Below are 23,966 nucleotides of genomic sequence, written 5' to 3' on the forward strand. Positions count from 1 at the left end.
TAAAGACAAATGCTAGCCACAACTCCAAACATGTTCTTTCTTTCTCCTCCCCCACTATTTGAATATGCATCCATTAAGAGCACTAAAACATTCTTTCTTTTCAATTCCTAATTTCAAACACTGTTGGGGATTTTGTGGACACATGCAAATAGTTTCAAGTCTAAGAAAAAAACAAAGATATCTGAAGAGAGCTACAGGGATGCTGGAGAGTGACCTTCATCAGGGACTGTAGTGATAGGACAACGGGTGATGGGTCCAAACTGAAACCAGGGGAAGTTCAGGTTAGATATAAGGGCTCTTCCCTGTGAGGGTGATGAGGCACTGGCATAGATTGCCCAGAGCTGTTGCTGCCCCATCCCTGGCAGTGTTCAAAGCTAGGCTGGATGGGGCTTGAGTGCTATATGGATAGCATTGGGCAGTGTAGTCACTGTGGTATACGTAAAATTCCAAAGCTGTTCTGCTGACTCCCCATGATTACTGGAAAAACAAAATCCTTATTAGCCTGTGAATAAAATGCTTAGGAGGATAGAAGGCACTGAATGAAGAAATTATAAAAGCAAATTGCCCAGAAAGAACTTAGTACGAGATTTAGGTTTGTAAATAAAAGTATGCAGTAGGGTTTTGATATGCTGTGTAGTAAAAATAAACCAACTTACTGGGAATGTGAGTTGAAATTTCATTAGAAATATGGGCTGGCAAGTCACTGGTTCTATGGAGCTTTAATCATAGTAAGTACTCCCCACTGCAAAACTGATCTCTGAAGATGCAGTCATTTGGAATTTCTGGTGCATTTTGTTTCTGAGCAGCTTTTGCCATTTTTGTGTGACTTTTGGCATGAAGCCCTGAGATATAAAGGATCATTAAAAGAAAAAAAAAGAAAAAAAGTCAGTGAAAGTTCCAAATTACTTCAGAGGTTCAGTTGGGTTTGACAGATCCATTCCCCAATTCATGTGACTTAGTAGTCTCTTCCTTAGCAGTTGTGTTAGATTAAAAACTCTACAGTTGCTTCCTAATGATCATGAAAGTGCTTTCATTCTTTTCCTAGATGGTTCTTCTATGCATAATTGTCAACAAGTAGCTTTAAAGCAAGAGTGATATCTTCAGCACAATGTTATAGTCTGTAGTTAATCATGCAGCTGGTAAATCAGAAAATCAACAGGGCCTCAAGAGGCAAACTGATGATCTAGAGAACCATGTGAAGACATCTTACCCAGTTGTGAATTCACAGCACCATCTCGGTGACCCGTTAGTCAGGACATTCAGATTTTGGGGTACCTGGTACTTGCTGACACATTAAGATTTGTACACCCAGGAAACCACCAGCAGATACATTCTCTTCTTTCTTTTTCCTCAGCACTGAGGAATCCAAAGAGGGATAAAAATGTATTGTTATGTCCTGTATCAGTTTGCACCAGTACTTTACCATTCATAAAGTTATTCAGGTTTAGTCATTTTGCTTTTGCCTAAGCTTAAAATAGTTCTTCATAGTTGGATTGAACAGCGGCAATACCAGTCATAACTTTACCAAAGTTAAAATTGTAGCCTTATGGGAGGTCATGCCAAGGGACCTGCTCTCACTAGGTCACACCCCATCATTGTGAAAAGATATTCTGTAGCTAAAACTACTTCAAACTGTTTCAGCCTGAATACTCTTCCCCTTCGATCTTGCCAACTGCTGAGCTTTCTCTACTATATGAGGTAGAATCAGCATCAAACAGAGGGGAGGCAGAGGAACCTGCCAGCAGAAGCAGAGACGAACAGCATGTTGCCAGTGAGAAATGTCAGCTTTTATTGCTACTTCCTTAGTTGACCCTTTGTGAACAATTGTTCTGAAGAGCAAGATTTCTTTTTCCCAAGATGGTGCCCAAGTAATAACATTTCCCAAGGAGGTGAGGAGTCTGTCCTTAACCTCTGACTGTTAGACGATGGGTTTTAGCAATATTTCCAGATGTCATTGATTTAAGACATAGATGTGTGTGTATATTTGGAACCTCTGATACTCTGAAAGTTACTGACATGCCAGAATTCTCTAAATCTCTGGTCTGCATTGGCTTAAATGTACTAACTTACCTGATCCACCTTCTCCTGAAATAATCCTTTGGGGGAAAAAAGAAAAGGCTCAAGTGGATGGCAATCTGATATTAACAGTTCAGTGGCAGTTTTTATTCCACCTCTCCTACTCTCTCCCACAATTAAAGGCGCAGGAAAGAGTGGATAATGCTCTCACTATGACAATAGATTTCAACATTAGTACACCTGGGCTCAAATTCCTACCCTGCCATGGATTTCCTTTATAGTTACATATTGGTGTCAGTTCCACATGTTTAACTGGAAGGTAATGGTACTTCCGTACTTTTCCCTTTGTCGTAAGGCTGAGTGTATCAAGGACTCTACACTGCTCGTATATAACTGCTACAGATTTTTTTTTCATACCCCAGTTTTAGACAGATGTGTAGCATGGCACTTAGTGTTAAATCAGTTCATTTGCCTGTCTCTTCTACTAGAAGGGAGAATCTTCACCATTTTATTGCATATTGTGTATTATTTACTAGAACTCACTGTTAATGAGTAGAATGCAGTGCACAGAACAGCCCTCTGTGGATGTTTAGTCTGTTTAGGATGCAAGATTACAGTTTTCTATTTCAACTGAAAGCAAGTGAAGGTGTATGTTTTCCCATAGCTGTCGCAAGCACAGACTGTATGTGCTAGAGGGAAATGCAATGAAACTACTGGCAAGCAAGCAAGCACATGCTATTACTATATTTTATTGAACGCATACATCTTTCTTTAGACATGTCTATCTCTCTCTGTCTACTCCTACGTAGATAAATGTGTCTAAAACAAGATGTGTTTTCATGGGGGACTTGTTATACAACTATCAAAAGATTAGATATATCATTTTTGTTGTTTCCTTAAGGGCTTCCCTTAGATAGGGACTTTGAGAGCTAGTAAGTTGAGCATTAGCATCAGCTTGAGGGCTCCAGGATCACAGACATTAAAAACAGACAAAAAGCCTATTAGGACAGCCAGTCCAGCTGCTTTGTTATGCAGTTATTCCCTGTTGTAGATTAACCAATATTTCTTCCAGTCCTGTTTAATTGTGTGGTGCGGTGGCATCTCCACTGGGAGGCTATTTACTGAGCTTAATAGATGGGAAGCTTATCTGACATTCATCTTAAATTTCTTTCTTTCCTTTTTTAGTTTCATGCCATTAATGGTGCCATTCCTCTTATGCTCTAAATAATCACTTACTCGGTTTGATCCCTTTTCCAAAGATAATGTAATGTTCTACCTTACTTGGAAACCATCCAACCAGAAATTCTCAATTTTCCTTAATATAAGTTCAATTCTTTCAGCCACTTGATTTGTGTTATTCCTTTCCATGCTCCCTCTGGTTTTTGTATCCTACTTGTTCCACATACAAACTCAGGTAAGCAGCTCTTACTCTGTGATGTAAGCTTCTACAGTGTCTTTTAATCGGGTGCTAACATTAGACAAACACATTTCTTGTTTGGGCTGTTCCTGTTTGTTTTGACGTTCTGGGGGCTTCCATTCAATTATATGTCTGGAGCTACATCCAAGACTTCTGTTCCTCTTGCAGCAAGAATTTACTGTAGCAATTGCTTTGAAAAATGTGTGTATCTCATAGGATGAAGGTTTTCAGCTTTGAAAGCTGTGTAGGAACCTAAAATTTGATGGATCATATCATTGATTTCCATTTCTTTTTCAAAACCCAACTTGTCAGGAAGTACCATTTGTACATATTTTGATCATGTATGCAGAGCAAAGATGCATGACTCTATGGCACTGTTTAAGAAAGGCAAGAGTCACAGAATCCCTGTGTGTGCCAATGTTGACTAGTAAATACTAGTTTCATGCTGACGTATCTTCCAGAAATACCACTTTCTGACCAGGTAGAAGAGAAAATATGGTGTGAGATTTTGAGCTGACAGGTCTGTTTGTTTGGGGGTTGGTTTGTTTGTGTTCTTTTTCTTTCCCCCACCCCCCTGTTTTTTCCTGCTGCAGTACGATTTCATGGAACGTTTGGATGGGAAAGAGAAATGGAGTGTGGTGGAGTCCCCGCGGGAACGTCGAAGTATTCAGACCCTTGTTCAGAATGAGGCTGTGTTTGTTCAATACTTGGATGTGGGTTTGTGGCACCTGGCATTTTACAATGATGGCAAGGACAAAGAAGTGGTCTCTTTCAGTACAGTTATTTTGGGTAGGTATCTTCACAACCTGAACATTGTTCCTATCTGTTTATGCTTTGCCTTACTTAAAGCCGTAATACTTTGTTGTGGTCTTCAGTATTAGTCCTGTTTATCCTTATGTTATGAGGTTGGGTATTTTTTCCTCAATACTATGTCAAAAGGTCTGCAGTGGGGTGCTGATCTGAATTTGCTTATTTATCTTTTAAGATTTTAGCATTCCCGTAGATCTTGAGTTTAGTTCTGGAAAGCAAGGCTCACATCTAAGTTCAGTCTGGGTGGAAGCATTCCCCAGTTAATATTCCTCTCCTTTATCTGTTTTATACTTCCTATTTGCTTCTCTGGAGAAGCTTTTTTATCTGGAATAAAGAGTATTCTTTATTATGGAAGAGGATCTAACAGGAAAGCTGTTTAATCATAGTAGAAAGACAGCACAACAAACTGACACCTGCGAATGAGGTCACTGTTTGCAGAGATTAATCGAGAAAGTTAGCTGTATGCTGGTTTACAGCTTACTACTCACTACCTACCAGATAGTGGGTCATATCCTCAACATGGTAGAACCAAGAGCAGAAGAACATCTAGCCTACAATCTGAGAACCCTGCAGTTTGTTAAAAAAGTAGTGTTACATTTAGATGAAAATCAAACCAAGTCTAAGTTCTAGGTTTCTTAGAAGGTTTATTGAACTTTGAAGCGCTTAATGAACTTTGCTGAATATCTTGTCACAGTGGCATAAAAATTCTGTGATAGTCTCCATGTTACTCTGTCCTGGCTGGTGAAGTGTTAAATGGCACTAGATTGTCTAAAATTGTAATACCTGTTAGTTTAGGGGAAGAGAAACTGCAAAAAGTCCAAGTGAGTTTTTAAGCTTGGTAGAAAAAGGTTGGAGGTCTTTTGCAGTCTTACCTGAGTAATGATATGGAGCTTATATTTTTTCCTTTTACATTAGTATAAAATTCAGTTTGTTGGCTTAAGACAGAGGGTACAGGAGGACAGCCAATACTCTGTCATTAATTATGAATCTAATTGTTTCTGCTAACCTCAGTTGAGGTGAAAAAATTCTTCCATAGCTTACATCTGATTTTGGAAGAGCTAGTAGGTGCTATGCATGTGGATATATATATATATATATGTATATATATGCATATTTGCCTATACAAGACTTTGTCTGCTGCTTCAAAACCAACAAGAACGTTAGCGCTTATATCCTGTTACACATCTATTGTGCTTAGAAAGCCTTCACATATGATAAGCTGTCCTTAAAAGAGTTGCCTGGTCTAGGCTACAGCTTTCAAGAGCATCAAAGGTCTAATAGTCAGGTAGACTACTTGATAGTGCAATAACAGTAATTGGGCTGAAATGTAGAGAAAAGTATAGTGGTTTATCCAGTTCAGAGGTTCTCCTGCACACACCTAGTATCAGACATTTCATTATCAAAGGATCTGAGACACCTGCAAGTTTCTCTGATGTGGAAGAGGAGAAAGAATAAAAGAAATGATGTTAACACCCAGAGAATACTAAATTTACCATTATTTTGAATACACAGAAAATGCTTTTCTGTGCCATGAAGCCAAATAATGAAAATAATCTATAGATAAGCTTCTTCATGAGACAAATTGATATCTTTGAGCATTATATTTCAGGGTTTTTTTCCATTGTTTACATGAATCGTTTCAAGTGGCCAAGTTAATGACTTCTCTGAACATTTACTTTGCAGTGGTTTTACTTAGTGTCCTGCAACTGTGAAACTAGGATTAAAATTGTGCTTGAATCTTTCTTCTCTTTTCAGTTTAATTTGACAGAAAAACACTTCGTGTGGTTCTGCTAGTTCCAAATCCAAAATTCATTTTCTGTGTTGTGCAGCTGCCGTTTGTTTGGTGTCTGGAACTGACAGAGCCATTTAGTTTGGGACCGCAGGTCCCACAACAACAGGGAGTAAGAGTGAAGGATAACACCATTCCAGTTAGAGTTCTATTCCAATAATTCAGTGTTGAAAATAAGCTGCACTGAAATCCAACAGCTTTCAAATGAAGTGATTTTTAAAATTAATTTCAAAATTGGAATTTTATTTCTGGGTTTCTGTGATGTGAAGTAGTGTGTGTATTATCCAAATAACAACAGAAATTGTGGAGAAGAAGTATTTTGGTACAGCTGGTGTGCTGATTTCTCAGATTATTGAAGTCATCAACACCTCAATCACTCACTTCAACTCTGGTGTTAAACCTTGTCTAATGTTTTTACAGACCTTTTCTTCATCCTGTTGGATGGCAACTTGCACCTTTTGTATTCTTTTTTTTAAGGATAAAGAATATTTTCTGGAGCAAAAGAGCTCCTATTTGTCGTGTTCAGTAGATATTTCTGTCAGCTTAATTAATGAGACTTTAAATGTCTGTAGAAGGAAGGGAAGATATACTCCTTGGGATAATCAGTTTCACATGGAAGAGTGGTAGTGCAAGTTCAAAGTCTAATTGCAAAAGGCAGATTGTCAATTTTCCTGATGAAGCAATATGTTTGCTACCTAATATGAATTCAAACATAGCTGTAGAGGTCTTAAGAGCCGATCTTGTCTACCTGTGGGAACAGAGGACTTGAGCATTACTAGACTACTTTGAGTTCCAATAGTGTGCAGAGACTTTATATATGATTTTAGTCTATCATTAGACCTCTACACTTACTCATGCTGCCATAAAACTTGATACCTTTCTGCCCCACCTGGACTTTGTGGTGTTAATATTATTAGCAGTTGTTCTCCTAGGTATTGAAGACAAAATAAAGAAAAAATAAATGAAGAATCTGTAGCCTAAATGGGAACCAGCTAATGTGCCTGTGATGCTTGTATTTCAGATTCAGTGCAAGACTGCCCACGTCACTGTCATGGGAATGGCGAGTGTGTATCAGGTGTCTGTCACTGCTTTCCAGGATTTCATGGAGCAGATTGTGCTAAAGGTATCATTGTCCCTGTGTTTACAAATAACCACAGTGTGTGTTTGTGATGTATGGATCTTCAGTGGCTGATAGTTAGCATGGGTCCAAGCTAGATTCAAATAGATCAATATGCATTTTCTTCCTTAGATCTCTTAGTTAAATACGATTGAGTGGAAGTATTGCTACGTTGCCACTGAGGTTCCACAACTACAGATCTTTTTGTGTCAAAGGTAGTAGGTAGAAATGGCAGAAAAGATTTATTTTCTGCAAAACTGGATGAATTATCAATGCTTTCAGATAATCCTTAACTGGTCTGCTACAGAAGACTGATTATCTTCATTGATAGCATGTAATGTATTTTCTGGCTTGGCTGAGCCTTACTTCCAATACATAGCATCTTTCTTGCATATGCAATTACTCTTTGACCAAAGGAAGGTCACCTTTTTTAGGAAAAGAAGTAGGACCCGATAAAGTCTTAAAATAGACTTTTGCTTAAATGTTGATTGTAAATTTTAGTAACTAAACCTAGGAGGTGCATATAAAGGATTAAACAGAAATCTAAAAGCCATCTGTGGACTGGCTGTATGTATTTACTAAGTTTTTCTGATAGTTTGGTATAGCAGTCACAGGGAAAAGATTCATAAAGGAGGACCTCTTTAGTTTATACAGTTAGTAGCACATATGTTGTCTAAATTCAATGACTAGCTTGTATTCCCTGCTGTTTCTGAGCAGTCAGAACATTTTAGAATTTGCTTCCTTCTTAGTGTGAGATTTAGGCATACTATCAGTAGCATAAGCTTATAATTATTTTCCACAGGGATAGGGTTGTTAGTGTTCAAAGGGGGAAAGCCTACTGTTTGAAAGCTTTTTGACATGCCTCAAAGGGTCTTAGCAATGTGCTCATTTCTTCTTAGATTCCTGACCCAGTCCTGAGGACAGTTTGTTGTGCCCTACCTCTTTCACTGGTGTAGCAGGGTGGCATCCAGCATACCAATGTGTGTCTATAAAATACTCCATCAATAGCTGTTACAGTAGTACTGCAGGGAGTAATTTCCATTTTGTGTCTCCATGATTGGCTCTTGAAGGTGCCCCAGTATAAATATATGTATTTATATACATACATATATATATATAAATAGAAGAAAAGACCCCAAGGGCCTTGGAAAGCTAATGATGTTATTTCAGTACTAGCCCTACTCATTTTAAAGAAGGCTTCAACTAGCTTGCATGTTGTTTGATTACCTGAGAAATTAAAGCACTCTGGCAAATCTATAGAGGAGATATCTGTATATTACAAAGTAAATGGTATGATAATGTGTGCTATAAATACACAGTGACAGCTATATGCATTTCTGTGGTGTTAACCTGTGAAAGTATGCATGCAGTGACTGTGTGCTTCACTGCCACCCTTCACACATCCATGGCCATTAAATCAAGCCATTTGCATTTTGAGTTGTGGATCAGCCCTGCATTGTGTACTGAAACTCTGTGTAACACTGTATTCTATGTTAATGCCAGGAAGTACTTGTTCAGGCTGTGCCAGATAAGTAGTTTTTTTTGTAGGGTACTTGTCATACTGTACCTGCCAGGCTTCTCCTGCCCCTCAGTACCTTCCCTCTGCTTCCTGCTTTGTCCTTTCTGTGTTGTCTCTGTCTCCTCAAAAGCAGAAATGGTTTCTTGGAAGCTTCTTTCAACTCTTTTACTGTTTTCTTGTCAGACATCATGGTATTTCTAAAGAACAAAGAAGCTTGAAAAGCTACATAAACTGACAAAAAAGCTGTGTTGACAGAATTCTTGTGCAGCTATGTGCTTGCACAGAAACACATCCTTACACTAGGAGACATACCCAGAAGGGTACTGCTGAGCTGGGTGTAAGGGCTGTATGCCTTACCCATTTCACAGCGCTGTCAGGCCTCTTCTAATGTCCACAGAGTTTTCTGCCTGTTTGAATGCAGATTATATGTGAGAGCAGTTTCAGAAGACAGAAATCAGAATTGGAATTGGCTGCATGGTAAAACACAATAAAATGAGAGAGAGAATTAAATATTTTCCGGAATGCTGTATGTATGGACACATGTTTAATATACATTTACCATAATGTTACAGTTATATTTAAGCTGTCACAAGTATAGAAGGATAATGATTTTCTTTCCATCTGACTTTTTTTTATTATTATTTCCCTAGCAACACATCTTTCACTGTCTCAGTTCTCCACTGTAAAATATAATTTGAGGCAAGACTTAAATAGACTAATGTGGAGAAAATGTGCACAAGTTCCTCAGACAGCTTTTAGAAGTTGATTCATGCAGTAACACAGCAGTACAAGAGCTTCACATAGGGTGAAACCCAGGTTTGATAGACATGAAGCATGATCTTTTATAGCAGTGAGTCTCCTGTTACAGGGCTGCTCTTGAGGGCATCAGGAGCAATGAATCTTGCAAGAAGTTGTCTGCAAACTTATTGCAGACAGTGTGCAGGTACTCTCCCTGCTATTCTGCTCCATTCATGTAGTTCTAAAAGATAAAAATGAAGGAAATCTATAAAAGACAGCTCAGATTTGACTTCTGATCCATTAGTTCCAGGAAAATACCATGCAAATTACTAGAGATTAACTTTTGGACCAATCCACAGGCTGAAATAAGTTTTCATATCCTGATTGAAGTGAAAGAAATTTCACCCTCTCAAGCACTCTTGCAGAATACTGGGAGGGTTTATTTCTCACCCTTATCTGTGGAAATAGCTTATTCTCAGGTAGCCAATATCAACAGATTTATTCCATCCTTGCTCAGGCAAGATTGCCTATGAAATCATTTGGACTTTAACCTAATTAAGAATTCCATCATGCACACACAAAGGTAATCATACATTTTAATCTCATGTGGATAAAACACGGCATATAAAGAAAAAGAAAGTCTGATAGTCAAAAGATAACGCAGTGGGTGGAGATTTATCCTGATAAAGAAAATGTGTACAGTTAAAGCCAGTGGAAGATTTGCTTTAAATTGAACTGCACGGTGAGTAACCTCCTGTCCACGATTATCTGTAGGAGTTACTGATAAGAAGTGATGCTATGGCCAAGGATCGATTAAAGAATCAGACATGCAGCTATGATTGTTATTTTGGTGTGTTGTCCCTTTTTTATATTCATCTCTATTTTCCTGCAACCTCTATAGCATAACCACCTAAGTATATCAAGATGTCCTTCTTAGTGTTCCCACTGTTAATGTCTAATAATAGTTTGGTCTTTCAGCTGCCAAGTTCTGTGGTAAATCTGCAAGCAGGCATCCTTTGTCATGCCCTGCTTTTCCCCATCTGTAGGGTTCAGTGTTACAATGAGGTGGGTTCCTAGAAGTAACTCAGAGTTGGCTACAATTTCGTCCCATCTCATAATATATTTGAAAGGCATGCAACTCTTCCACTCCTTTAACAAAGATACTGTCTGATACTGATTTGCAAATGTGCTCAGAGCCTCCTTCAATTTCGCGTTTTAAAATACTAGGGTTTGCATCATGAGCTTATTTAGCTAATCGGAAAAGGTGAAACTATGCACCATCACATGGGATTTCTGCATTGACGTGATGAGCAGAGCCTGTTAAGAGATGGTATCTCATTTGTAACAGAAGGAAAAAAATTGAGTCAAGTCAGATGCCATGAACTTGCCATTTAACAGATACTTTCCGTTGATTATGCAATGTAATAAGAAACATGTTTAATATTTGAATCTAAATGGATTGAAGGTTTGGGGTTTTTTTTAAACCAGAAATTTGTGCCATGTTTGATCAGTTGACTTTTTAATCTGATTTTTAAAGCTCTTAATTATTCAGATTTATGTTATTCGCAGTTTCTTTTCCTGTTCTCCTTGTGTGGGTTTTTCATTCTTTTATTTTCATTCTGTTTGTTTTTGGCTTACTGGCAAAGGACGGCGCCACTTTAATAAGTATAAAAAGAAGGGTAGGTTTTTTAAAATTTCTTTTTCTTTCTTTTGCAACATCTATTTAGTTTGACATAGTTACTAAGCTGTAAAGTGTAGTCTATATATTTTTGAATTTATTCTAATGGATTTGCTGTTTCTGATGATTGCCCGCAGCACAATAAGAGTTCCTACCACTGCCATTTCCTTTGTTATGTGTGTGCTGTTAATCTCTGCATAAAACTGTAAAAAGCTGACAATTATTAGGTAAGTAAGGTATAATTGCTAGAAGTAGCAACTCTTGCTTTTCTCAGTTGTTGTTATTCAAATTTCAGTCGTTTGGGACTCTTCTTGCTCTGAGGTTATTCAGAGCCTTATTGCTTGGGCAGTGGTGCATAAAATAATGATTTTTAGTCCATTGAATACTCTGTTTGAAACTATTCTCTTAGTGCCACGTCCAGAATGCTCCCAGTGGCATAAGATGTTCTGGGAGTGATTCCAATGGGGAAAACATGAATTTCGGAGTGCATCTTGCCAAATGATTCAGTACTCAGTTCATTGCTGTAGAGTGTGTGGTCCATGTGAATGAACAGTGTCCAGCGTATGTTGGTAGTATATAGGAGATAATATTTCCTCTGTCTGTGACTGAGGAAAACAATATTTGCCTCTATAACTTGGCTGAAAATTTTAAGAACTGAAAATAGTGCAAGCAGACTGAAGCTCACTGGAGTTTGAAGGGAAAGGTGAGAGCTGATACTGAATAGCCTGTCTCCTTTGCCTGTCCTGCACATGTTTGTAGCCTCACAGGAGCAATGGGACCCGTGGTGAGGCAGCACTTAAGGTCTTCTGTGACACAAACTGGTGAATGTGCCTTGTACTATTCAGGTGACTCGCTATAAATTTGTGCAATAACTGATTATAGATGAGACAAGTGAAGTATGTTGGATTAAAGTACCCAAAGCAGATTGGCTTGGCAGACAAAAGGAACAATAGTACAGGAAAAATGCCATCTTTATGGTATTATAGAGATTGTCAAGAGTAATAGCACTTGCTAAAGCTAATCTATCGTGCTTAGTGCTTCACAAGCAAAACAAATAAGTAAAACCAGCGCCTACCTCCAGGAATTTACCGATGCAAGCTGAAGGGGAATGAATGGGAGCCAGTTGACAGATGTAGAGATAAAAGGAAAAAAAAAAAGTGATACCCAATGTCATAAGCACACTAGCAGTGTGACTGTTGTCAGTTTTGGGGAACACTGTGGTTAAAGACAGTTTTGAAGAGGGATAATGGGGCAGATAGATAACATCATGCGGGTGATGGAGGGCAAATGGGGCTTCCAGAGGAGACAGAGCATAGAAAAGTGCACTTCTAAAAAGCACTTTTTCAATTTGACTTTCAAAAGCATTGTAAATCACAGAGAGGCTGAAGTCATAATTCTAGCAGTGAGCAGTCTGGGGTAAAGCTGTTCTGTAAATGAAGTTACAGCATGAAGTTCATGTTCCATGTGACAAGAGGAAAGGACCTGAAACAGGACTGAGAAAGAAGAGCCCTGTTTGATGGATGGATTAACAGATTAACATGATTTTTGCAGCACTGTTGCACACAGACACAATTGAAGAAGGCTGAATTTATCAATGCTGGAGAAAAAGGTGCTGATTTAATGTAGATTTCATTTGCTGAAAGCTAGAGTAATAATTGTGACATGCAATGAAGAAGAAATCTGTAAGACTTTGTCAAAGCCTGAATGTGAGGTGAGGAAACAGATGAGTCAAAAATAACACCCTGATTTTGAACCTTAATGGTAGGTAGAATAATGGTATTGACCACTGTGATAGAGCAAGAATGCAGGGGAGGGCTGAGAAGTAGTGGGGTAGGGGGAAAACAGAAATAAGAGAACTAACAACTTCATTGGCAAGCACTTCATGCGTTCATAATCATAGCATGTCTCATCACACTGTACTCAAAAACAAAAAAAGGATTTTTAAAGTGTGCTTTTCTTTGGAAATGCTGCATTCATGACTTGTCACCCACACATAGCTACATCATTCCTTGCAGTTGACAAAATTCAGCATGTTCAGCTTCTCTCTTAGTATGTCTTTCTGGGTGGGTTTGTTTTGGGGGTTGGTATGTTTATGTGTGTATGTGTGCCAACTTATGAATGTGCTGCAGCAGCAGCACAGCCCTGGCTTGTCACTCAAATCGTCTCTCACAGTGGGTGGAAGCGTCATCTTGCTACTTGAACAGACAGGGCTGTCTTTGGCAGTGTTCCTCTCCATCAGTCCCCACCTCTCAGACTCAGTACCTCAACATGCCTTTGTTATAAATTTTCTTCTTCTTTTCCCAGCCTCATATTGTATTAGCAGACATTTCTCATTTCTGGCAAACTGATCATGTTCTCACTTGCCTTCCACTGAGTTCTGTGTACAGGGCAGTGCTTGCCTGTCTGCCCTCAGTTTGCTTAGTTTTATGGAACTGCAGTACACTCTGAATAAGGTTTTGTGCTATCAAGTGTGCCTAAAATAATTGCAGGATAAATAAATGGACATGTAACCTGTTTTGACAATGATTGACAGTCGCTGTTGTCCATCAGCTGCTAGCTTGACTGCATGAAATGAGATAATAGCTTTGATCCAGTGTCAGGTAGACAAGTAAAGCCAACACAAAATCCACCACTCTAATTGGCAATTTAAACAGGAGCCAAGAACTGAGAGGGTCACAGGCTGAATTCTTTCTGATTGTTAGTGGTGATGGCTCCAAAAGGGTCTCCAAGCGCACAGTCAGGAGTGTGACAGGGAACAGGATACAGGAGCCATCATTTCTAGTTTGCAGTTTTCCTCATCAATCCCATGAACTGTGGGAGATTAGAGGTAAAAACAGGGGACTGAAGAGTCTGGACTCCAGAATTCTACAGCAGACACCTTGTTAAATTTCTGTTACAATAAGTCATTCAGCACCCAACATTTCATTGCTCTTTAAAAACACGTACCTGTCCCAGTACATTGTAGATGAAATGTGAGGTTTAGCAGATGTTAGCAAGGTGTGTGCTATTAGTAACAGGCTGGTAACATAAAAGTACTCAGAACACTCTCTAGCCTGCCTGCGCAGGTGGTTCATGTCCTCTGCATTCTTTATAAGAGAATATTTATAAAGTTGAAATAAAGACCAAGGAGCTACTATTAACATTGTGAATACTTGAAAAAAGCAGACTTTAAAAATATGGATTTCAGCAAGTTAAATATGATCTTCTCATTGTTATTAAAGCTTTTATAGCTTCTGTTGATTCCAGAATTGAATTCAGGGTTATAAAGAATTTATCTACAGAAAGGTTGTCCTGAATCATTGCAAGTAGGGATGCTCCTGTTGTTTAGAAGCATTTCCCTCTTTTCCTTTGTTACAGTTGTGCCCTTACAAGGCAGCAAAAATGTTTTAGAATTTTTTAAAGGTATTTATTTTATGTTGTTATATATACTAGATGTATCTACCACAGCAACTTCATGAGCATTTGTTTTCTATATTAAAACATCAGCAAACAGACAGCCACATTTGTGCTACTGGATTGCATTGCCCTTTCATGTGTTTCTAAATTCATGTTGCAGTGTACGAACTTGACATTATGTATGATGCCTTTTCTCAAAGAGCTTTCGGGATAGTGTTTCAGCTAAGAAGGTAGACTTATTTCTGTAGGAGAAAGCTGAAAGCTAGAAGTATTGAGAAAAAAAATGGGGAATGCCAAGGAATCCTGCACAAGTTGGTGGCCTTCAATGACGGGGCTACGGAACTGATGGACAGGGGTAGAGCAGTTGATGTCATCTACCTGGACTTGTGCAGAGCATTCAACACTGTCCCGTGTAACATCCTTGTCTCTAAATTGGAGAGACATCAATTTGATAGGTGGACCACTCAGTGAATAAAGAACTGGCTGGACGGCCGCACACAAAGATTTGTGGTCAATGGCTCGATGTCCGGCTGGAGACCGGTAACGAGTGGTGTCCCTCAGGGATCAGTGCTGGGACTGGTCTTGTTTAACATCTTCATCGCTGACATGGACAGTGGGATTGAGTGCGCCCTCAGCAAGTTTGCCGATGACACCAAGCTGTGTGGTCCGGTTGATACGCTGGAGGGCAGGGATGCCATCCAGAGGGACCTTGACACGCTTGTGAGGTGGGCTGATGCCAACCTTATGAAGTTCAACCACGACAAGTGCAAGGTCCTGCACCTGGGTTGGAGCAATCCCAGGCACAGCTACAGATTGGGCAAAGAAGAGATTCAGAGCGGCCCTGCAGAGAAGGACTTGGGGGTGCTGGTCAATGAGAAACTCAAAATGAGCCGGCTTCAGTGTGCGCTCGCAGCCCAGAAAGCAACCGTATCCTGGGCTGCATCAAAAGGAGCGTGACCAGCAGGGCGAAGGAGGTGATCCTGCCCCTCTACTCTGCTCTCGTGAGACCTCACCTGGAGCATTGTGTGCAGTTCTGGTGTCCTCAACATAAAAAGGACATGGAACTGCTGGAACAAGTCCAGAGGAGGGCCACGAGGATGCTCAGGGGCTGGAGCACCTCCCGTATGAAGACAGGCTGAGAAAGTTGGGGCTGTTCAGCCTGGAGAAGAGAAGGCTGCGTGGAGACCTCATAGCAGCCTTCCAGTATCTGAAGGGGGCCTATAAGGATGCTGGGGAGAGACTCTTCATCAGGGACTGCAGTGACAGGACAAGGGGAAGTTTAGATTGGATCTAAGGAGGAAATTCTTTCCTGTGAGGGTGCTGAGGCACTGGAATGGGTTGCCCAGGGAAGCTGTGAACGCTCCAACCCTGGCAGTTTTCAAGGCCAGGTTGGATGAAGCCTTGGGTGACATGGTTTAGTGTGAGGTGTCCCTGCCCATGGCAGGGGGGTTGGAACTAGATGATCTGAAGGTCCTTTCAAACCCTAACTATTCTATGATTCTATGAATTCACTAATGATGGAGGATGGAAATAACTGAGAAAAGTTACTAATGCTACTGCTGGTCAAAACATGATAGGTGAAAAGAAGTCTCTGATTTCAGTGAAGCCTGGTGCATCTTTATCTGATCATTCATTACCCAACTTGTAGAAATTCTTTGGTCAGAAACCAAAGACAGAGCCCCAGGTAGAACTGTAGCCAAGGCCTACAGGTTGCAGCCAATAAATATTGGCTTAGTATGATAAGGAAGTTTGTGTTGCTTATATCCAAGATGGAAAGCATGTGAAAATACAGTAAAATCTTATTAACAGATATTTCTTCAATAGCATTATAGTAATATTTTTGTACTTATTAAAAGCTAGGTGCATTCATTTGATCTCTCAAGTTACTTTCAAAGACCGCTCTATTATCAGTTACTTCACTTTATCTTTCTTCCCTTCTTATACATGTGCAGCAGCAGCACATCTATTTGCACAAATGTTTTCTGTTTCAATAGGTTTTCAATAAATAGCATATTTCAAAGGTTCCCAGTGCTGTAAGGAGGTGGACATGCATACAAATATATGCAGGACACAAACCATTAAGCTGCTTAGTTTGTGGCAAGCCAAAAATCTTTCTTTCAATCTTATAATACTTCCATTGGTGGCTAAGAATCTCCCTGCTCTGACTGTAGTCTGCTGAGCTGAATTGTGCTCACTGTGATGTGTGCTTTGTAATTTGTTTTTGTGTTTAATTGGTTAGCTCATTTAATTGTGTTGCAATCTACATTTTGTTTTTAGTTTACACTGTCTCCATGGATTTGTACTGGTGTTTTTTTTATTTCATTAAGTTAAGAGATTGTCTTTGCAGTTGTGTTGGGATCATCTTGGAGTCCTTGTGATGATGGTAAATGTCATTGAAACAACTATGATTAAGTAGTATTGTAAATCACGTTATAGAAATACAGCTGTTAGAGATCATTAGATATTTGCCATCCCTGAATAATAGAAATAGCCTTGAATCACTGCTTCAGATTTCCGCATGCATGACTTTTTTCATATCTACATTATATCTAGATTTGAACCTGTAATTTAGATCTTTTCCTATACTTAGACCCTATTTGGCTGAGATTAAATTCAGTTAGCTGCCTTCTCATACAAACAAAAAATATTTCTAATTCAAATGCAGAAAAATGTTTAAACATCTGCAGCCAGCGTGGAACTGTGCAATTCATCATGTTATGATTCAAATCTTTTCTGGTAAATTTAATACAGCCAATAGTAGTAACTAAAAGGAGACCAAAGCAGTCTGAGTATTTAGGGTATTTTAAAATTCCCTGGGTATTTAAAATACCCTGAAAACTGTAGCTTGTGAGTGCAGTCCTACATCTACTGCATTAATATTTAGCCAGAGCTAAACCATTACCAGAGAAGTAATAGTTTTTTTACACCATTCACTGGGAATAGTATAAAATCTTACCAAAAGCATATTTCGGTTTTTTTATTTCTTTTTCTGGATACATAAATAACTTTGTGCTCTTAATGCTTCTCTGTTGTGAATCACAGCACGTGTTTCGAAGGATAATTCTGGTATTTGGTGTTTGTCCTTACTGCTGCTTTTTGTGAGCTTGAAGCATCAGCTCTTTGATTCCTCACTGGCTTTTTCCACCAAGATAGCTATTGAAACCTCTGAAATAGTCTAGTTTTCCCTTCCTCCTCAGTTTTTCTAGTGATGAAGTTATCAAGGGATACAAATGAAGATCTACAGCCTCGTCTATGACAGTAGTGGATTTCAGCATCTGTTTATTTCCATCTGTTGGTAGAAAGTAAAATTTGTTTCTCTGCATGTTCTTGTAATTGTACCAACCTTACTGCTTATATCTAAAACAGGGACTTCACAATTTCCCTCCAGTCCCATGTATCATGCAGAGTTGAAAAGAATTCCCCCCACCCCTTTTTTGATTTTTTTTGTCTTCATTTTCAAAGGCACAAGTTAGATGGCAGACTGATCAGTCACATTCTCCTGTGGTGAACCAGAACTGGTGCAGGGTAACTTCCATTTCCTTGAATGCACTGTTGCCTATGAAAAAGAAATTGTACTGTGCTGCTCTTTCACGATGTAGTCAATAAGGAGGACCCTAACCAGATAGGCTGCAAATCAAGCTACCATATTTCTAATTATCTTAGTGTACATGGAGAACTACAATCTTTCCTTTAATGTAGGTAGTGAAAGTTGCAGACCTTCTATAATAGTGGATGGGGAGCAAACGGGCTGATGGAGTGTCAAGTCCTGAATGTACCAGTAAGAAAAAGTCCTTAAGACATTTGAAGCCTGGCACTGCTAGCTCATTTTTCAAGTGTCTAGCTGAACTCGGATGTCCTCTTTCCTCTCTGTCTCCAATATGTAGTTAGGTTTATACCACTTTCTTTATGTTCAGCTGTTGCTCTTCCGGCGAGACAGTACAGTGGCTTCTTCCTCTTCCCTTCAGGACTCCAATGTGTTTAGAGAACCAAGATTTAGATCGTTGTTGATGGTTAGCTAGATTATCTGAACTCATCTTCACACTGGCAGTAATAGAGCTTTGGCCCTTTGAGTCCACCACTAAATCAGTTCTAATATGTCTTGACATTTGCTTAATTTTTATTTTCCCTGTTTTTGCAGACTGCATTATTATTGTTATTGAAAAGAGCAGTCTATTCATGAAGCAAAATTTTCTTGTACAAGTGGCCAACCCCAAGGAGATCATTTTAAGAATTTGCTGTGATTCTATAAATTGCTGCTAGATAGATTGTGTGGGAAGACATATTCATATTTCTTACATAGATTTTTTGGTAACAGCCATAAGCAAAGCAGTTATCTAATAGAAATAGATCCTTTGCAGAATGGTAGAGGAGGGAATAGCAAGTGTTGTCTTTTTGACAGATAAGGTCACACTGGAGGCAATGAGAAAAACTATGATCCTTTTGATAAATTTTGGCCAAAGCAAAAGTTTGCTGACTCTTCAGAAGAATGTAAATATTCAGTGTGCAATTAATGCTGTACACTCACTTCTATGAGAAATCTTGCCGTTATTTTTGGAGAACTGCTTAAGTGCTTATCGATTGAGAACTTCAGTAACTCCCAAAATGGAGACATACCCATATCTCTACAGGTATTGTAAATGAATTGAATTAATCATAGGCTTAAAAGTCTCTAGTGATCTTCGTTAACTTTCCTGGGTTTAATTAAAACATCTGTGCGCTTTTAATTTATCGATTCATCCAACTCATATGTCATGTTTTTAACGCACCCCAGCATGCTCTGCATCATTTTTAACCCGATTTCCACTTAACTAAAGCAATTAAATTCACCCTGGATTAATTAAAGCATCCATACTTTAGTGCTTAAGTCAGCGTGTGCTGCTTTCCCCAAATGGTTTCTGAATGTCAGAGATTTGACACACCTGATGGGTTTTTTGTCCTTCTCGAAATTCTTCTGTGAATCTCTTGCTTACTAATGTGCAGTTTGACAGAGCTGGGCAAGGGAGCCTGGTAAGGAGCATGTGTGGGCTATTGAAGGAAGGATTGCAGGGCGTGACTGCTGTGAAAGGCTGTACATGTCTAAACACTGGCCTGATGCCTGCAAGAGTAAAGTAACACTATCGGTATATAATTCTAATTATTTGCGTGTAGTCAAAGTAAACAGTTTCATGGAGTAACAAATAAAGCATATGTCAGTGACAGTTACTCGTAGCTGTTCATTCTTCTGCTTCTGGGTGAATTTCTGCAAGGTGACTTGGAAGAGCCCAAGCTCTTAGAGCAACATAACAGATGTTCTAGATCCTTCTGTTCGTAAGGAGGTTTCATCCTGGCCAAAGTTAGTGATCTCTGAAGAGCAAGCAGTCTAGTCAGCCAGGGCTTTGGTATACAACTATAGTAGTGATAGGACAAGGGGCAATGGGTGTAAACTGGAACATAGGAAGTTCCACGTTAACATCAGGAAGAACTTCTTTACTGTAAGAGTGACAGAGCACTGGAACAGGCTGCCCAGGGGGGTTGTGGAGTCTCCTACACTGGAGATATTCAAGGCCCGCCTGGACAAGTTCCTGTGTGATGTACTGTAGGTTACCCTGCTCTTGCAGGGGGGTTGGACTAGATGATCTTTTGAGGTCCCTTCCAACCCTTGGGATTCTGTGATTCTGTGATTCTGTGATTCAGCACTAGCATCAGTAAAATATGTCTTCACTTGCTTACATCTTCATCTAATTTGTCCATTAAAGAGAAATTGCTGTTTATAGGCTAAACATTACATATGCATCACCAAGATAAAGACCAAGCAGAAAAACGCTAGAACAGTGTGAACCTACTCATATTTTTTATGTATTTGGAAGAAGGCAATTGTAGATGACATTGGGTTTGGATCATGCCTGTGTTTCTATTCCAGTTTGGAGCTGACCTGGAATGCATTTATTGGTTTCAGAATAGACTGTCATAAACAGTATTCCATCATCTTTGTATACTGGCAAAATCATGCATAATTTTTCAGCAGTAGCAACTTAATCTCTGCTAAAAGGAAGTCCAAGTGTGAGCTACTACAGACTGAATTAATGATCCCCCAGAGGAACTGCACCCAGAAGGTTCACTGGTCACTACTGAGGTTCATTGGTAAGAAGTTTGACCTACATCTGTCTTCAGTACAATTCGTGGTGTCAGTGAAACAAAGAACAACTTGATGATAGTGTTGTTACCATTTTTTTAATATAACTAGGAATTTGTCAAAACTACCCAATCTGTAGGTTCAGAGAATTTGTGAGACACAACTGTAAGTGTTAATATGGTTGTATTAAAGACTTGAAAAACATTTACTCTGTTTCATGACATCCCACACACTAGGGCTGACTTGCACTAATGAGGTTAGGGAAGAACTGTTTGGGCAAAACCAGACTCAAAAAATTTGGAAATCCTTCTTGATGAGAAGAGTCAAAATGTGTCCATGTGTTTGGAAGCAGAACTAAGTTTTTGTTGGACTCCAAGGAAATTTTATATAAACCTCAACAAGTGCTATGCATGCTATTGTCAGTGCATATTCAGTTAACAGTACTTAAAGGGCAACCAGGGTTACCTGCTTGACCACTTTAGATGGTGTCTAAATGCTCTGTTAGTGGAGCCTTAAACCTGCACTTCAACACTCAGTCCTAATTTTCTTTACTGTTAACATTGTGAATAGGCTGACAAAGTCATCTTTTATGCACACCAACTTGTAGTAAGAAGAATCTGGTTTATAAGCAAGCTGAGGGTTTACAAGCATTATGGACACAGCCATTCTGGTCCTTACTCAAATAGTACCCCAGCAGGCTTGAAGCAATTTTGTCCATCCAGTTCAGTGACTCCCCTGGCCAACATGCCATGAGCATCTCACCACAATATTCTGTGGTACAGATGTTATAAAGTTTTGACTTGATATGGGGTGACTCCTGACAGTCTGTGTGGGCTCCGAATAAGCCTGTAGATGGCACAGAGGAAGCTAGCCGCCTTATGCCACATTTGAAAATTTACATTTGGAGGTAAAACTGAGCTGCTTGCAAAATAAGAGCAATGTAAGTGTATTTCTTGTGACCTGGTCGAGGACAGGCAGGCATTGCAGATGCAAGTTCAAAAACCTTTCAACTCTGCATATTTTTATGCCCAGAAATTCAAATAACTTTCAAGAGAAGTATACCAATTTGTCTATTTTGTGAAGAGGAACTGGAAAAAGAATGCAGTAGAGAACTGACAGCCTAGATCCTAGTAGTACAGGACTCTCTCTGCACCAGGGTAATGTTTGCTCTACAGCAAGAGGAACCAAGCCTGAAGTCTGCCTTCAAATCCTGTTTGGAACTTCAAGTAGCAGGGGAAGGTCTCTCAACCAAGCAGCTGTGTAACTAAACCAAGTTCTGCAACCGCCTCCAAGAGTTTGACTCCTCAGATATCCTTTACTGGTTTCTTGCCATGCTCTAGAAGAACACCTCTGGTGAGTATGTATGTGTGAATACTGTAAGGGTGGGTGAAAGGAGTGTGTACACAGACTGCAGTGGGATACCTATGTGTTGAGCATCACTGGGCAAAATGGTGGCTTTTGATACCAGACCATTTGGGCATTATCGCTTACCATTTCCCCTCCTAGTCCATGTGTAACAGGCTGTTATCAAATCACCTTTCCTCATGCATCAGGGAATATTAACCTTACTCCAAAATACCTATCTGAAAACAGACAGACAACTTTTAGAGGGATGTTTGGCTGATCTTTCCCCCTTAATTCATGCTCCTACACGTGTGCAGCCTACAGGACTTAAAAATCTGTAGTATTCATTGATCAGCTGAGGCCTGTGTTAAGAACATTGTTTTGTTCACGTATCAGTAAGGGCAGAATCACATCACCAAAATCACATTTAGGGTTTTTGCTTATTCAAACTTCACCTAGGAGATATATGCTTGTTCTTAACTTGCTTTACTGTTGCCATAACTACTCCTGAAGATATCTATCCACTTTTTGGCAGTGCTGGTGTGTGATACACGGTTGTCTTTGTGCAACCTCTGCCCACAGAAATGAGATGGAGCTTGATTCTTGCATTACTTCAACCAATCTTTCTTCATTCCTTCTACAGACTTTTAACAGTGAGTTCTGTCCTGGAGTAGGGGCCATCTGCTTCACATAGGGAAAATAAGCAGTCAAGAACCCCAGATGACTGAGTTGTTTGCAAATTAACTGAAACCACCTGGATATAAAATTAGAGTGGGCTGGTTTGTGTCTCAGCCTGCAGCAATAAGGTCTGATGAATAAGCATAGCAGACCTCTTTTAGATGAGCTGCTCTGTTTTCTATGGAAGATCAGCTTGATTCTCTCTGTTACTCACTGAAGGCAGCCTATAAACCCATAGCAGAAAGATTAATGAAGAACAATTTGTTACAGCAGTAGCTTTCCAGCTTCTTTTAACCTACACTTGCTTGCATTCTTGCTTATATGTTTCTTCTGCAGTTCTAGTGACAGTCTTGAAAATGCCAAAATCTGACCAAGAACCTCTGTCATTTTTCTTATTCTGAAAGTGGTATTCCTGTTATGTAGCTTGTAGAATAACCCCAGCAGAGGATTGTAGATTAAACTTTGTGGCTTTAGGTTGCAAGTGTGTTAACATTTACTACGTTCATTTCATCCCAGAGGTTAAATGACAGGTTCTTTCATTTGTCCAAAGTCAGTTCTGGTGTCATATCTTGGAAATGCATACTGCGGTGGCAGACCACTGAAGGCAGCAGATTACTGTTCAACCTACATACAAGCTTCACAAGGACTGATTTATGAACCATAGCAAGACCTCTGACCTGGGAGAAGCATGAAGAGAGGAATGAACATGGCTTTCAGCTTTACTTAAATTCCTAAAGCACTATAGCAGAGTAAAGGAACACTAAAAAAAAACCTACTGTGGGAGCTGTTTAGCCCGAGACCCAGCACCATCTAGTAAATCCTTTTGCTGTGCATGTCTCTGGTGTTCCAGAAACTGAACCCAGCAAATGCAGATCAAAAGTGGGAGCTAAGAATGGCTTTCCTATAGACAAGTTCCAGATAACAGACATACATCTCTGTTAGCTGGACCGCAATTGCTGACTGCTTAATGAGACTTAGGGGCAAGGCAAGGAGAGCAGCAATCTTACAGCAGGTGGTTGGCACTGTATTGTCTAGCTAGGTCTAGGCTGGTCATGTCAAAGTTGCTTGGGCTTTTTTGCTTTTGTTTTTATATTTATTTTAATAATGGATTTATTTCTGCTCAGTCCCTCTTGCAGGGGACTGTGATGTTCAAACAGAGTTACTGTTTTTATCTGAGTTTTGACTCTAGAGGAGAGGTTTGCAGAACAGAGGTTTTTTCAGGAGTTGAGTGCTATATTGACCTGTAAAGCAACAAAGCAAAAAAAGCTATTTCTCATTTGTATCCAGCTTGTGAGTGAACTCTAGCTTTTTGTCTTTGTAACTACTTGAACAAATGTTGTTTGAAGAAACAG

The 23,966-nt window shown here is 39.5% G+C and overlaps 1 protein-coding gene across 13 annotated transcripts in view; it reads left to right on the top strand.

Annotated features, from left to right (window-relative positions):
* TENM2 (teneurin transmembrane protein 2) overlaps positions 1-23,966 on the top strand; it is a 685,555-nt gene that overhangs the window by 568,417 nt on the left and 93,172 nt on the right. For all 13 annotated transcript variants that reach the window (XM_065690193.1, XM_065690201.1, XM_065690202.1 and 10 more), the window contains 2 exons: positions 4,027-4,222; positions 7,054-7,155. In XM_065690193.1, the coding sequence (XP_065546265.1) occupies positions 4,027-4,222; positions 7,054-7,155 (298 nt within the window). The remainder of the gene's footprint in view (positions 1-4,026; positions 4,223-7,053; positions 7,156-23,966) is intronic.

This window comes from Lathamus discolor, chromosome 10 (genome assembly GCF_037157495.1).
Source record: "Lathamus discolor isolate bLatDis1 chromosome 10, bLatDis1.hap1, whole genome shotgun sequence".
In the NCBI taxonomy this organism is placed as follows: domain Eukaryota; kingdom Metazoa; phylum Chordata; class Aves; order Psittaciformes; family Psittacidae; genus Lathamus; species Lathamus discolor.